The 13,650-nt window shown below is 51.8% G+C and overlaps 1 protein-coding gene across 1 annotated transcript in view; it reads right to left on the bottom strand.

Moving 5' to 3' along the window:
• Positions 1-783: 783 nt before the first annotated feature.
• SLC6A11 (solute carrier family 6 member 11) overlaps positions 784-13,650 on the bottom strand; it is a 128,633-nt gene continuing 115,766 nt past the window's right edge. The window contains exons 10-14 of the mRNA XM_045991487.1: positions 12,525-12,662; positions 8,917-9,019; positions 7,991-8,091; positions 7,067-7,237; positions 784-2,972 (exon numbers count right to left, since the gene is read on the bottom strand). Of these exons, the coding sequence (XP_045847443.1) occupies positions 2,820-2,972; positions 7,067-7,237; positions 7,991-8,091; positions 8,917-9,019; positions 12,525-12,662 (666 nt within the window). The 3' untranslated portion in view covers positions 784-2,819. The remainder of the gene's footprint in view (positions 2,973-7,066; positions 7,238-7,990; positions 8,092-8,916; positions 9,020-12,524; positions 12,663-13,650) is intronic.

Raw genomic sequence — 13,650 nt, 5'->3', positions numbered from 1 at the left:
TGGCAAGGGCAGAGTGTGGAGCCCAAATCAGGCCTCCACACTTCCAACCTCACTGTCTTTCTACCCCATCTTGTCTGCCTCAGACATGCAGGTCTCCCTAGCAGGTTGGGCCCATGAGCTTTCCGGCAGCCACTGTGGCCATGACGAGGGAGCTGCTGCCTTCTTTGGGGCTCACAGCATGAGACACAGAAAGGCCGAGTGATTCAGAGACTGGGCTTTGATTTCCGATAGACCCAATTTCTCTGTGCCTCAACCTCCCCTATCTGTAAAGTGGGGGAAGTAATAAGTTAAATGGGGAGATGCCTGCTTTATGGGATTGTTTTGAAGAGTAGAGACATCCTCTGTAGAGCACCTAGCACCCAGCAGACATTCAATGTATGCTGAGCACATGGAAGGAAGAAGTGTGGGCTCCTGAAACACCCCTGGCTGCTTCTAATTTATAATCCTGAGTTGAAACTGCAACTTCCAGGGATGGAACCAAGAGGGTTTTGCAGATAAATCATGCATGTGATAAAACACAGGAAGGACAACTCAGTGAGACCACTCTGCGAGGAACCGCCACACACAGTTTGTTCATTCCTTTAATTTTTAAAAACGAGTAAGCAGACAATCGTGTGCCCTTTGAATACCCAATAAAAACGTTCATTATGTGAAACAGTACAACCTTTTTCATTTTTTAATAATTCTGTAAATATCTCAGAAAGGATGTATTGTTTCTAATGAATATCAAAAAAGTCACCACAATGACATTTCCCCTGCCCCCACATTCCCCTCCCTGCCCTGCCCCAAGTTGCCCAAATACTAGTAGGAAATTACAAAAAACAAAGAGCAAAGCCCTCCCTCTGCCCTGCCCCATGAGTAGTGTTAAGTGAGGGAAATGTTAAGTGCCACAGGTACAGTGCAGTGCGTCCCATCCCTAGCGAGGCTTCAGAGCTGTAGGTGGAGAACCAGTAGCAGCAGCAGTGGGGAGTCTCTCTCCCCGGCACCTGGTGGGAGAGAGTAGACGAGGACAGACACAGCAGAAGGCTCAGCATGAGGCCCGATCTTCCTGGGTTCACTTCCTGGGTCCACCAGATCCAGTTTTGCTCAGGGAGAGCCGGGCAGTCCTGGGCAGTGTGTGCAAAAGGGGGCCCAGAACCAGGCATCCCAGCCTACCTCAGAGAGGGCACTGGGCATCTCTTCTAACAAACTCAGGCTTCAGATGGGTGCTGGCCAGACCAGAGAAGCTGTCTCGAAAGCTCGGATGAATCAAACTTGTGGGGTCCCTACCGGAAACTAAGGCCTTGGTTTGGAGTAAGCTCTGGTTTCCACCAAATAAAACTAGAGACATAAAGGAAAAAGGATAAAGAATGTACCTTCCCAGTTCCCAAATAACTCAGAATCCAAGACAAAAGGCCAAGGAAATCCAATTAGAGAGAGAAGTCGGGCAGAGAGGTCTGAGGCAGCTCTGGCCTCACCTCCCACCCCCAGGCCTGCACAGAGGGAGGGGTGGGAGCCCAGTTCTCTCCCCCAGGATAAGCGCTGAGGCTTCTCAGCCCCCCTGGTGAGAGGTGCATGTAGGATAGCTCCCCAAAAATGGGTAGGGAGAGAGGTTCTGCTGGTGATAAGGAGGAGGATGGGGAGGACTAAGAGGTAGCAGGAAAGCAGGAGAGAGAAGAGGGCAGAGGATGTAAGAGAGAGAGGAGGTGGCAGGCAGATGAAGTAGGGGCCAGAGGACAAAATCAGGCTCCAGGCCCTACTGGGGTTCCTTCCCCTGGAAAGCTGGTAGAAGGTCCTAGACATAGATCCTGACCGGGGTAGCAGCAACGGCAGGACAGACAGCTGCAAGGGAATAGCGGCTGCTTCCTGACCCTGAAAACCAGCATGCAGGTGACTCCAGTCAGCCCCATGAAGATGGAGAGGCCGACATGACAGGGAGAGCAGATGGACAGGACAGGAGGAACCTTGTCACGGGGGCTGAGGACCTGGCCAGACTCCAGAGAATGGAGTCACTCACAGATGCATCAACCTAGAGTTTCAGGGGAAAAATGCCACATCATTTCCATGACAAACTTGATTTTAAATAAGCAGGGGGAAGCCTTCAGAACAATTAAAGATCAAGGTCAAGGTCAGGCCTGACAGCCAGCGAGACATAACAAGAGAATCCCCAAGAGCCTGGCCAGGTCAGGAAGGACCTCAGAGATCACTTGATTTGGCCCTCCCCATTTAGGAAATGGGAAAACTGAGGCCCAGGGAGGGGATGGGAGCACCCAAGGTCACTTAGTGGGATCAGGGCAGAAAGATCACTTTCTCTTCTCTGACATAGCCTTGCTGTCTGCAAACCCACTGCTAAGAGGTTGGGGATGGCAAAGGCAGGATTTGAAGGCAAAGCTGTCCCTGGGGGCGTGAAGAGGGGCAGCTGTAATGGTCAGGGAGGAACATGGGACATGGACAGGTCAGCTAAAAGGCTGACAGAGATCAGGCATCACTCCCACCCCACCTGCCCCACAGCCCAAGTATAAAAGTTTGACCATATGATACAACTTCCCCCTAACCCCTAGAAAACATTGGTTAAAACCGTCCTAGCACGGAAGACTCTGCTAGTCCCTGTACAGTATTATCTCTTCATAATGTTACTTACATGATAACTGGGGGCAAGGAGGGGAATGGGACTTTAAACCAGAGTGTACACGGCCACCTTAAAATTAACTTGTTAATAAATCCTGTGCAAAACAAGCAAGCCTCTATCATTAGGTGAAGTACGTGTCTCAGGTATTCATTTATACACACGGGGTCGGGGGAGGGAAGACAGGAGAGGCATCCGAGGTGGCAGGTGTGGCTCAGAAGTGTGTCTCCTTCTCTGTGATGGCTGCAATGGTCCCATCGCCCTTGAGTTTGGCATCACAGTCATTAACCGTCACCGTCCGTGGGCCTGCCCCAAGCTTGCCCCGCATTTTCAGATCAGCGCTGGGGATGGTCAACTTCCGGAATTTCTATGTGATTAGAGAGAAGAACTGTCTGAGAGAGACTGTCAGGGTCCGGGCGCCTGGCTCGGCCTCTCCCAACTGCACGGGTGGATACCGCGGGCCACAGAGCTATCGAGACAAAGGTCTGGGCCTCTGCACTGTTACTTAAGAGCTCTGTTCTGCATGATGAACTGACCTCCCTGGTCTCAGTTTCCTCCTCTGGAAAATGGGAACAACAGAGGTACCCACTCCTGGGGTTTGCTGAGGAGTGAGGTGATGGCTTGCAGAAATGCTTAGCACTGTCCCTGGCTTACTGCAGGTCTAACTGGGGCTGACGGCCTCACCTCTCCCTCCAGTGGAGACAGCTGCTTGGCTTTGAATCTCTGCTTGGCTTCTCACTAGCTCCGTTAGGCAGCTCACCTAACCTCTAGGAGCTGCATTTTCCTCTTCTGTGGAATGGGAGAACAATACTGGCCTGAGAGGGGTGTTGCAGGAGTGAGCTACAGTACCTCTGGCCCTGTTTCTGTGATTGCTGGGCAAACGGGTATGCTTCCTACAAAGGCGACGTCATCATGGGGCCACTGTCTAGGGGAATATGTGGTGTGTGCCCTGTGCTCCTTTTGCCATGCATGGAGATGGAAACATTAGTGCAGTCATGGTGGCCCCACGCTGCCTGGCAAAGTGGCCAGCCTTGGGCTGGGCACAGAGGGTGTGGCTGTCATCCCTACTGTACCAGGGAGGGAGCAGAGATCACAGGCAGACTCCTGACGCAGGCTTCTGCTGTCCCAGTGCTGCCTGGGGCCCCACACCTCAGGTCCACGGACATCCCGCAGAATCCATCAGGGGAAGGCACTGGACCAGGATCTGGGAGGTCCTTTCTGGGCATAAACCCTTTCCCAGGAAGCCTGGAAAGACTTTTGGAGGTCTGATTTTTCATGATCAAGGTTCTATGTCTCTTCCAGCTGCTGCCATGACTAAGAGGCTGAATCTACACAGCCCAGGTGGGATTAACAGGCCAAATCTCCCAGGCTGAACACTTTCTGTGTGCCAGGCACCACGCAGGAGAGGACTGAGAGCATGGGCCAGAGCTGGGTGCTTGGGTTTGAATTCCAGCTCTGTCACTTCAGTGGGGCAAGAAACTTAACCTCTCTGTGCCTTGGTTTCCTCATCTGTCAAAGGAGAACAAGGGCACCTGCCTCTTAGGACTAACACGAGGCTCAGATTAGTTGACCTTGTCACAGATTAGCACAGATTATCCATCTTCACAGCAGTTCTCTCAGGTAAGTACCATTGACCCCCTTTTTCCACCCAGATCCTTTCAGCTGGCAGAACCTTCTGGAAACAGAGGGAGGTGAACTAACGGGCACAAGTTTCCTCAGTAAGCAAGGCCTGAAAATCGGTTCTGCTGTCATTAATAAACCTTGCTCTCTGTGGAGGCAGATGCATGAGCTCAGGGAGATGGAAGAAGCTCAGGAAAGTAGCCTCTCCTTCCACCTGCCCACCCGACACTGGGCATTCCTGAAAGCCAAAGGCCACTGGAAGTCTGGGCAGGGGCCTGCAGGAACCAAGGACATGGTTTGGTTCCAGATCAGAACTGACTGCCGTTGACCTACATTCCCTGCAGGAGCCAAGGAAACTTTCTCAGGGGGTATGGGCATGCTTGAGGAAGAGACTTCTTCTCAGCTTGGTCCTTCGGGCTGGATATGTGGCTTTTCTCCTGGAGCTTTGGCCCTCCCGTGGGCAGGCGGGCTGGATGAAGCCCTGAACTACACTCATGTTTGGGTGTTTGCACACACATCCACTCCAGTCTCCCTTTGGTCTTGTTCTGGGAGAGAAAGGTGAACCCCTGAGATCTCTGAAGGGTGGCCAGTCCGAGCAGGGGACGGAGATAGTGAAACTCAGGTGATGAGAGCTCAGAGCTTCTGCTCTGTCACTCTGAGCCTGTGTGCCCTTGGACAAGTTGCTTCACTTCTCTGTGCTTCAGCTTCCTCCTCTGTGAAGCGGGGGCAGTAAGAGTCTCCACCTCACGGGACCTCTATGAGGGTTAAATGGCATCATGGCTGAAACAGAACAGGGTCTGGCACACAGCAGTTTGCTCAATGAGTGAGATACTGACTCAAACCATGTGACGTGCCAGGTGGGAAAGGAGAGTAAAGAGCCTGCGAGTGCTCTGGAGTAGGACGGTGCGGCTTACAACCCCGCCTGCCCCCAAGGGACCACAAACGGTGCTGCTGACCGGCAATGTCCAAGCAGGCAAATCCACAGAGACAGAGAGCAGATGGGTGGTGTCTGGGGAGGGTATGGGGTAAATGAATGAGGATGAGGGGTCTTATTAGGGTGGTGGACATGTTTTAAAGCTGATTCATGGTGATGATTCTAAAACACACAACACAGAAAGTCACAATAAAAATCCTTGAGTTGTGGGGCGCCTGGGTGGCTCAGTGGGTTAAGCCGCTGCCTTCGGCTCGGGTCATGATCTCAGGGTCCTGGGATCGAGTCCCGCATTGGGCTTTCTGCTCAGCAGTGAGCCTGCTTCCCCCCCTCTCTCTCTCTGCCTGCCTCTCTGTCTACTTGTGATTTCTCTCTGTCAAATAAATAAATAAAATCTTAAAAAAAAAAAATCCTTGAGTTGTATACTCCAAATGGGTGAATCTTAGGATACATTAAACATACTTTAATAAAATTGTTTTTAATAAAATTTGGTATCCGCTATGAAATTCCATCAAAAAATTAAAAATAAAACTACCATACGATCCAGCAATTCCACTCTGGTATTTATCTGAGGGAAAGGAACACACTAACTTGACAAGGTATGTACACCTCCCCCCCAGCATTCACTGCAGCATTATTTACAACAGCCAAGAGGTGGAAACAGCCTTACTGTTCCTCAGTGGGTGAAGGGATAAAGAAGTTATGGAACATGTACACAATGGAATATGACTCAGCTGTAAAAAAGAAGGAAATCCTGCTGTCTGTGACAACACACATGGACCTTGAGGGCATTACGCCAAGACAAGCCAGACAAGAACAAACACTATATGATCTTACTTATATGCGGAACCTAAAACAAAATAAAACAAAACAAAACAAAAAACCTCCCAAAACCCAACAATCAAACAAAACCTACCTGAGCTCAGAGATACAAAGAACAGACTGGTGGTTGCCAGAGGTGGGCGGGGGGGATGGGAGGTGAAATGGGCGAAGGGGCCTAAACGACCAGACTTCCGGTCAGAAAATAAACAAGTCGTGGGCATGTAATGCACAACACGGTGACTATGGATAATAATACTGTAATGTATATTTGAAAGTTGCTAAGATAATAGATCTCAAAAGTTCTCCTCACAAGAAAAGAATTTGTAACTGTGCTGAAGGATGTTAACTGGACTTAGGGCGGCGATCATTTCACAACACATACAAATATTAGACCATTATGTTGTTACCTAAAACCAACATAATGCTTTATGTCAATTATATTGCAATTTTAAATAATTTGGTTTACTAAGTTTTGGCTGTGCGATGCGAATTTTTGGTTGAGCGATTTTGTTTCTCTGAGCTTTAGTGTCAGGTTCTACCTGCTGAAGGCAGAAAATGAGGCCAGCACCCTGGTTTGCTCTGAGGACTAAGGGAGATAACATGTAGAGAGTCCAGCATGGTGATGACAGGGGATAGGTGTTCCCTCAACACCAGACCTTCTCCCTTTTGGGGTCCTTCATGAACTAACAGAACAGGAAAAGCCAACGTTTTGTCACTCTGTTCCAAGTCCCAGTTTAAGTACTTTCCTTCCATGAACTCATTGCGTCCTTATAAAAACCTCTGTAGGTCGGGAACTGCTGTTGTCCCCATTTTACAGATGAAGCCACTCAGAGAAACTGGCTCACTCTCCAGGCCTCACTGAGATGACTTCACATCATGGTAAGAGTGAACACCTGCCAGGAAGGAGCTGGCCAAGGCTTCCCCAGGAGACACATGAGGGCTCATTCTTCATACACTCATTGCTCAGATAAGACCCATGGACTTGCTCTTGCTCTTCAGCCCACCTGAGGTAGAGCCAGGCCCTGCATGTACCTCAGCGCCCTCAGAGCCATTCTTGCCACCCCTCCCCCCCACCTGGGTTGTCTCACCTCAGGCAGCGTCCCCTCTGTCTTCCATAGCTTGATGAAGATCCAGAGTGGGATGCAGAGCATGGAGGACAGGGCCATGAGCCAGCCGATGCTGTAGCCCCAGGTGGGGTAGGTATAGATGTTGTTGTACTTGAGAGGCTTGTACTTGACCAGGAAGAAGATAAAGATGCCCTGCCGAGAGTTAGGGAGAGGTCCCTGAGGGCTAGCCTTCGGTGATAGGCTCAGGCCCAGGCCTGCATGCAGGAGGCCAGCGGGGTTAGGGCCACCCCGTGTGGCCGCCCTGGACAGGTAAGGCCCTGTGCCAGGTCACATAAGGAATGAACTCCCACAGATCCCAGTACCTCAACAGGGCTGGGAGACCCTTCCCACCCCCGGAGCCTTATCCCCAGCCTCTGCCCAGTAAGGAATTTTTTAGCTCCTTCTTGGGGCTGTTTTCAAAGTGGCCTTTGCAGAACCGTGATGGTTAGTGAAGATGTTCTGAGACACTTTCAAGGCCAAGAACTGGGTGAAGAACGCGGGGCTGTGTTTGTTAAATGTGAAGGCCTCTCCAAGGTGTGGCTTTACCTCAGTTCTGTAGCTTTCTCTGTAGCAAAGCTAAATGTTGTCTCTCATACGATCCTTGGCCCTTATGGAGGCAGGCCCCAGCCACTTAGCTTGCAGGTATAGAATCCGAGGCCTTGAGAAGGGAGGGGACTTGCTCATGGTCACACAGCAAGCTGGTGGCAGAGCTGGGATCCCAGGAAGGCCCCTCCCTGTCCAAGCCCAGAAACTGTTCCCACGACTGCCACTTAGAAAGCTGTCAGGTGCCGCGGACTTTCTGGAAGAAAGGAGGGTCTCCCAGGGGGCCAGCCTCGGCCAGGCTTGCGGTGCTAGAAGGGGAGAGGGGGTGGCCAGCCTGGAGGCAGCTTCTGGCAGGGCCCTTACCGCGCAGATCCCGGGGGTCACAACCTTCCAGCACCATTTAATGAGCGACAATGGCCGGTAGCCAATCATGTCTTCGATGTTATCGTAGAAGCGATTGCTTCCTGTCCAGAATAAAACAAACAGGCACACACACCCCAGAGAATTTTTGTACAAGACTCAAAGGGAGGGCTAGGAGGGTTTGCTTTCCCCAGCCCGACAGACAAGTGACAGCAGGGACTTTATTTACCACTTAACAACTACGAAGATGTTACCTATGTGAGTTTTCAGAATATACTGCAGTAGAAGGAATTCTGGACCAATGCTGGAAAGACCCTTCCTGACCTTGGTCAGTGAGCCCAGGAAACAGTGCGTAAGGAAACATTTCTTGGAGAAAGGTCAAAGATGGTCCTTTTGAGAGGCAGGGCCAAGGCCTGGCTGACATACGTGGGGGCAGGGCTCTGAAGGGGACATCTGGCTGGGCTGCTAATGAGCTGGGCAGCTCACAGGCAGGCCTGTTCCCAAGCTATGCTCACAGCGGGAATAGCCATCATCACTGAGTCCAGCAATCCTCATCCACTCATTCGATTTAGGAAACAGGAGGACCAGAAGACAGGTGCTTAATGAGGGCCGGGCACCGTGCTGACGGCTTTGTCCACACTGTCTCCTACCTGGAGACATGGGAGGACTACCCCATTTTACAGATGGAAAAACTGAGGCTCAGAGGTTGAGGCACTGGCCCAAGGTCACAGTGCCTGAGTCTGGAACCCCTCCCTGTGCTGCAGGCGTATGAGAACAAGAAGCTCTCCTAACAAATGTGACAGGTTGATCCTCTGAGGGAAAGGAGGAAGGGTGGATAGAGAAGGAGACCAGCACAGAGACCCCAAGCGTCCATATGCTGGGCACCACGACAGGCTGCTGGTGTGTTGGTGGGCCCGGCCTCTACTTACCATACACCCAGCCGATGCAGACACACTCGAAGATGGCCACAAAGAGAAGGCACATCCCGCTGGCAGCGTAGGAGTCGAAGAGCTGGAAGATGTACATACCGCCCTGCAGAGCAGGAGGACAGGTATGTGGACACGGGGATGCAAAGACACATGGGACCACAGGTCGGCCCTGGGGCTACCATCAGCCCAGGCTCACTTCCACCAGAGCAGACGGCTTCTTCCTAGTCTCCCCAAACAACATAGCCTTTGCACCTGGGCACCCCGAAGGTAGCACCCTCTGGGGTTGCTGGGCTTGCGAAGGTTTCTCTCGTCTCTGCTCCCTGAAGGCCAGAGACCACACAGAAAACCTGAGACTGGAGGCTGGGCAGCCTCGGCCCCTTTCCCTGATGGCTCTGACAGCCTCTTCACTGCTCTCCTTGCCTGGAGCCTCACCCCCTTCTCCGTACATCAGCTTTCATTAGGACCTTTCTACTGTGCAAATGCAATCATGGCACTCCACAGTTTAACACTACCCCTTGGCTCCTGTCAGCCTGCCAGTCAGAGCGGCCCTCTCACTTGGTCTTGTCTCGCCCTCCTCCCAGCAGACCTCCCTACGCTTCCGCCTGACAGAAGGGGGAAGTCTCGCCTCTGTGCCTTTGCATATGCTGCCCCTCCCTTGTTTGGTAAGTTCCTTCACAGCTCAGCTCAAATGTCACCTCTTCCAAGAAGCCCCTTTTGACAGACTTATCTTCTCTTCAGGCCTCTGCAGCACATTTTATAGATTCACCGTTTCTTAAAAAAGTTTTCCTGTCAGGTACTCTGTTAGCTCTGGGCGTCTGCTGGGGAGGCCCCCATACCGGTTCTCTTTGTATCTACTGCCAGTGTGAGAGGGAAAGGCCTCAGAGGCCAGATGACCAGGAAGGTTTCTAAAAAGGAGGGATGGCATCTGGGCAGGAGGAGAGGGCAGTAGCTGCAGCTCTCAGAAGGGTTTGGATCTCTATAGGTAATCTTTATAATACATGACAGCCCTTAGGAGAACACAATCAACAGCAGGAGAAATAAAAGTGGAAAAGAGGAGGGTCAGGTTGGGGGAGGCATTGTGAATGTCAGGACAGGGAGGTAAGAGGCCAGGACAAAGCCTGGACAGCCTCCTGTTCCTTGGAATTAAGCTCTCAGCCAGTGCTCCCACGGCCTCTAGGGCCTCCTTCTACCCTCTGAGACCACACACAGGCTGGGACTGTTTGTTTCCTCATTCATCTCTTTGGCTGGATCTGAGGCAGCATCTCGATGCCCAGAGGGCCAGACAGATGACTTGAGGAAAAAAGGTGGGCCTGGTGGGTGACAACAGGAAGTGGGGGGACTGGGGGTAACTGGAGAGCACAGGCCCCATGTGGCCATGCAATGCCTTAAGAAAGTTGCTGGGGGAGGCAAGCTTGGATGCGGCCAGATCTGCAGATTTTTCTAGAAGAGGCCAGAAATCCAGATTTTCACGAGAAGTCCTTCTCAATTGTTGGCAACCTCTTCATGTTCTTAAAAACACAGCAGGGGTGAAGCAAAGGGGGTCTCTGGGACGTATCTGGTCTAGGGCCTCCTGTTGGTGCTAAATGTGGTGGATATTCAGGGCTATGAGAGTGAGAAGCAGGTCTGAGGCTCCTCTGTGGCTAGGAATGTGCTAGGCTTTCTGAGTTAATGCTTGGACCATGCTCCTAACTGCTCTCCAGAATGTCTTCTGCCATGAACATCATGTATACAGATGCAGCCCTCTCCAAGCACCGGGCTCTGATTGAACTGCTTCCCATGTCTCAGTCTGCCAGATCCTTACAGCGTGTGTAATTACAAGGAGGGCATAACTGCTGTCCTCAAGTCTTCATAGGAGAAACTGAGGCACAGAGGAGCAAGAATGCTCGTGGTGCGTCGTCCAGCTAGCCAGCCGTGGGACTGAGGCTTGAACCTAGGTGGTAAGGCTGCAGCCCATGCTCTTAATTCTCCACCACACCGCCGTGGTGGAGGGTAAGAAATCTGTGGCCTATTTTTTCCCTAAAGCCACACTTTAAATGTGTGTAAATGAGGGATAAGATCCTGTCAGCAATTACTGTGAAGGCTGAGGCCCACATGGCCCATTTGGCAATCTGAACTTCCCTGGTGCAATCACTCACAGATATTCCTGCACGGAGGCAGAAGGCTGGCATGTGAAGCCCAAGTATGTGCTGATTAACGGTCAGCACAGGGCTATTTTCCTGACGGGCCCCAGGGGCCATGAGGCACCCCTGCGCAGACCCGTGGCCTCGGGTTGAAGAGTGGGCATGGAGGTTCTGCAAGGCAGGGGGCACGAGGGCTGAAGGTCCAGGAGGGTCCTCTGCCTGTCTTCTCCAAGCCAGTGACACCCAGCCCATGCCCGCTCTTCATGTAGCCCCGTTCCCATCAGCCTCGTTAACATATCACATTAACCCCCCAATTTGTATGTGACAAAGACTCTACTTTGTATAATTAATCAGCACTTAATGAAGCCCCGCTCATTGCAGGGCTGCTTTCCCCATGTGGGGAGAGGAGAGATGGAAACGGGAAGTGCCACACCATTCATTTGCTCAAAGCTGATTATCACTCCCATTAATGTGACAATGACTAGGAGCAGTAATAACACCAGCTGCCACGCCCTCAGTGTCCACCCCCTGCCAGGCCCCAAGGGCACAGAGCTGGTGAAGGCCAGCTGTTGTCTTCATAGACCTCGGGGCCTGGACGCAGAGAGACAGGTGAACACAGTGGTCATTCTAAGGTGGGAGAAAGGCTGGGCCAAGCCTGGAGCTGAGAGCTTGAGGAAGGAAAGCAGAGAAGCCTTCCAGGAGGCAGCCTCTGAGCTAAGCAGCAGAGGATCCACAGACCAACCTCAATGTCACTTCAGCTGCTTCAATGGATTGGAGTTCCCTCATTTCTTTCCATGTTTCTTTCAAAACCTCTTCTTGTCTCTAGGCAACAGTTTTCTGTGTGTGTGTGTGTTTTAATTAACTAGTTTTATCAGCGTGGGGAGAAAGATATCTCATCCCACCTTCCCAAGGTACTTGAAAAAATATTTATTAGACAGAATGGTTGCAGGGGCGGTGGGGGGGAGAAACATGGTATCATGAGAGTCTTAATGTGGGGGGTCATGCTGAACACTTCCTCACTCATAGGCCCAGCAGAGATGAGAGACAAGGGGCCTGATGTGCCAAATGTCCTCATGCACGTCTGTTTTCACAGAAATTCCAGAAGAGCCTGCTCTGAACTTCAGCCCAAGAGCAGTACCTGGTTGAGGGGTCCATGGCTGACACCGTCCCTTTCCCCACAAAGTACTGTAAGGGTGGATAATGACCATATAATCCCAGTCTTTCTCTTTGTGAGTTTTACTCCCCTCACGGTCACTGTGAGCTGAGCTTTCACACACGTGAAGACGTTACATTCAGGGCTCAATGAGAACTTCCAGGGATCTCCACAAAGAGGAGAAAATGAGTCCTAGAGAAATGCTAGACCTGGCTGGGGTCACACGACCAATCCCAGAGCTGGGATTTGACATCAGACCTGCCTAACCTAGAGCTCAGGCACTTAACCGTTAAGTTACTGTGTTCACGTCACTTACTTGTTTCCACGTCACTCACCTCTGTGAGCATCACAAGGCCCAGAAAATAGGAGACGATGGACAGGGCCAGGATGAGCAGCTCCCGCCGGTAACCCCTCCGGAAGACCTTGGGGTACATGTCTACCACAGCGGTCACGAGGCTTTCCACGCACACAAACTGCAGAGGGCAGATAGGATGGCATCAAGCCTGAGAGAAAGTCTGTTCTTAGTGGTCCCAGCTCTGGAAAAGTGCAACAGACTAACCCCCGGGCTTCCCTCTCACTGGGCCTTACTCTCCTTTCCACACTCACACAGACAGAGGCCCTGAGAACAATAACAATCCAGGCACTTACAGATTTCCAGCAAACCCACATAACAGATGAGAACACTGAGGCTCAGTGAGGGGAAGTAACCCGCCCAAGGTTGCTCAGACAGGAAGTGGCAGAGTCGGAACTTCAACTGGGTACTCCGGACTCGAAAGCTAGTACTCCTTTTCCCCCATGCTTCCTGTCATGTGCCTGTGTGCTGGGCCCTGTTCTGGGGTCAACCACTTAAATGAGACGCTGTCTGGGAGGCGACATGGGAGTCTCCCTAACTGTCCTGAGAGCTGAGTGCTCGCTAGTGGCAGGCTCTGGTCAGTGTCTGTGAGCAGGGCTGCATTTCCTCATTCCCTAGGACTGTGATAGTTCTCCTGTCCTTCCCTTCTGGGAAAGCTCCCGGTCTGATGGGTGGAGAGCAATCAGAGGTGAGCCAACGCCCAGCTCTTACATTTCTGCTATGGCACTCTCTGGGCCTGGCAGACTGTGCAGGCTTAAGACAGCAGAACTGGTGGCACCAAGTGTCTGCATCCCACCATGCTGAGACTGGGCAAGACACACAGTATCCATTCTATTCCTGCTCACCCGATCAACAGCCAGCCCAAATATCCCAGCTCACACATCGACCCCTTGCTGGGTTTTCCCAGCACTGTACGCAGATCTCCTGCATAAGCCTTTCCCCGACTGCGCCTCCTTGCCCCGAACTTGGGCAGAACAGACCCTTCCTTTCCTCTATACCCAGGCCACCCCCCCACCTCACCTCATGGTGCCCATGGAGCTTACAGCTATCTCCTTATAAGCTGGGACCCTGGAGGGCAGGGACCATGCATGCCATTTTCAAATATTCCC

The sequence above is a fragment of the Meles meles genome, chromosome 20, assembly GCF_922984935.1.
Source record: "Meles meles chromosome 20, mMelMel3.1 paternal haplotype, whole genome shotgun sequence".
Lineage (NCBI taxonomy): Eukaryota > Metazoa > Chordata > Mammalia > Carnivora > Mustelidae > Meles > Meles meles.
Note: the sequence above shows the minus strand (reverse complement) of the source record. Positions and strands in the feature narration are given on the sequence as shown.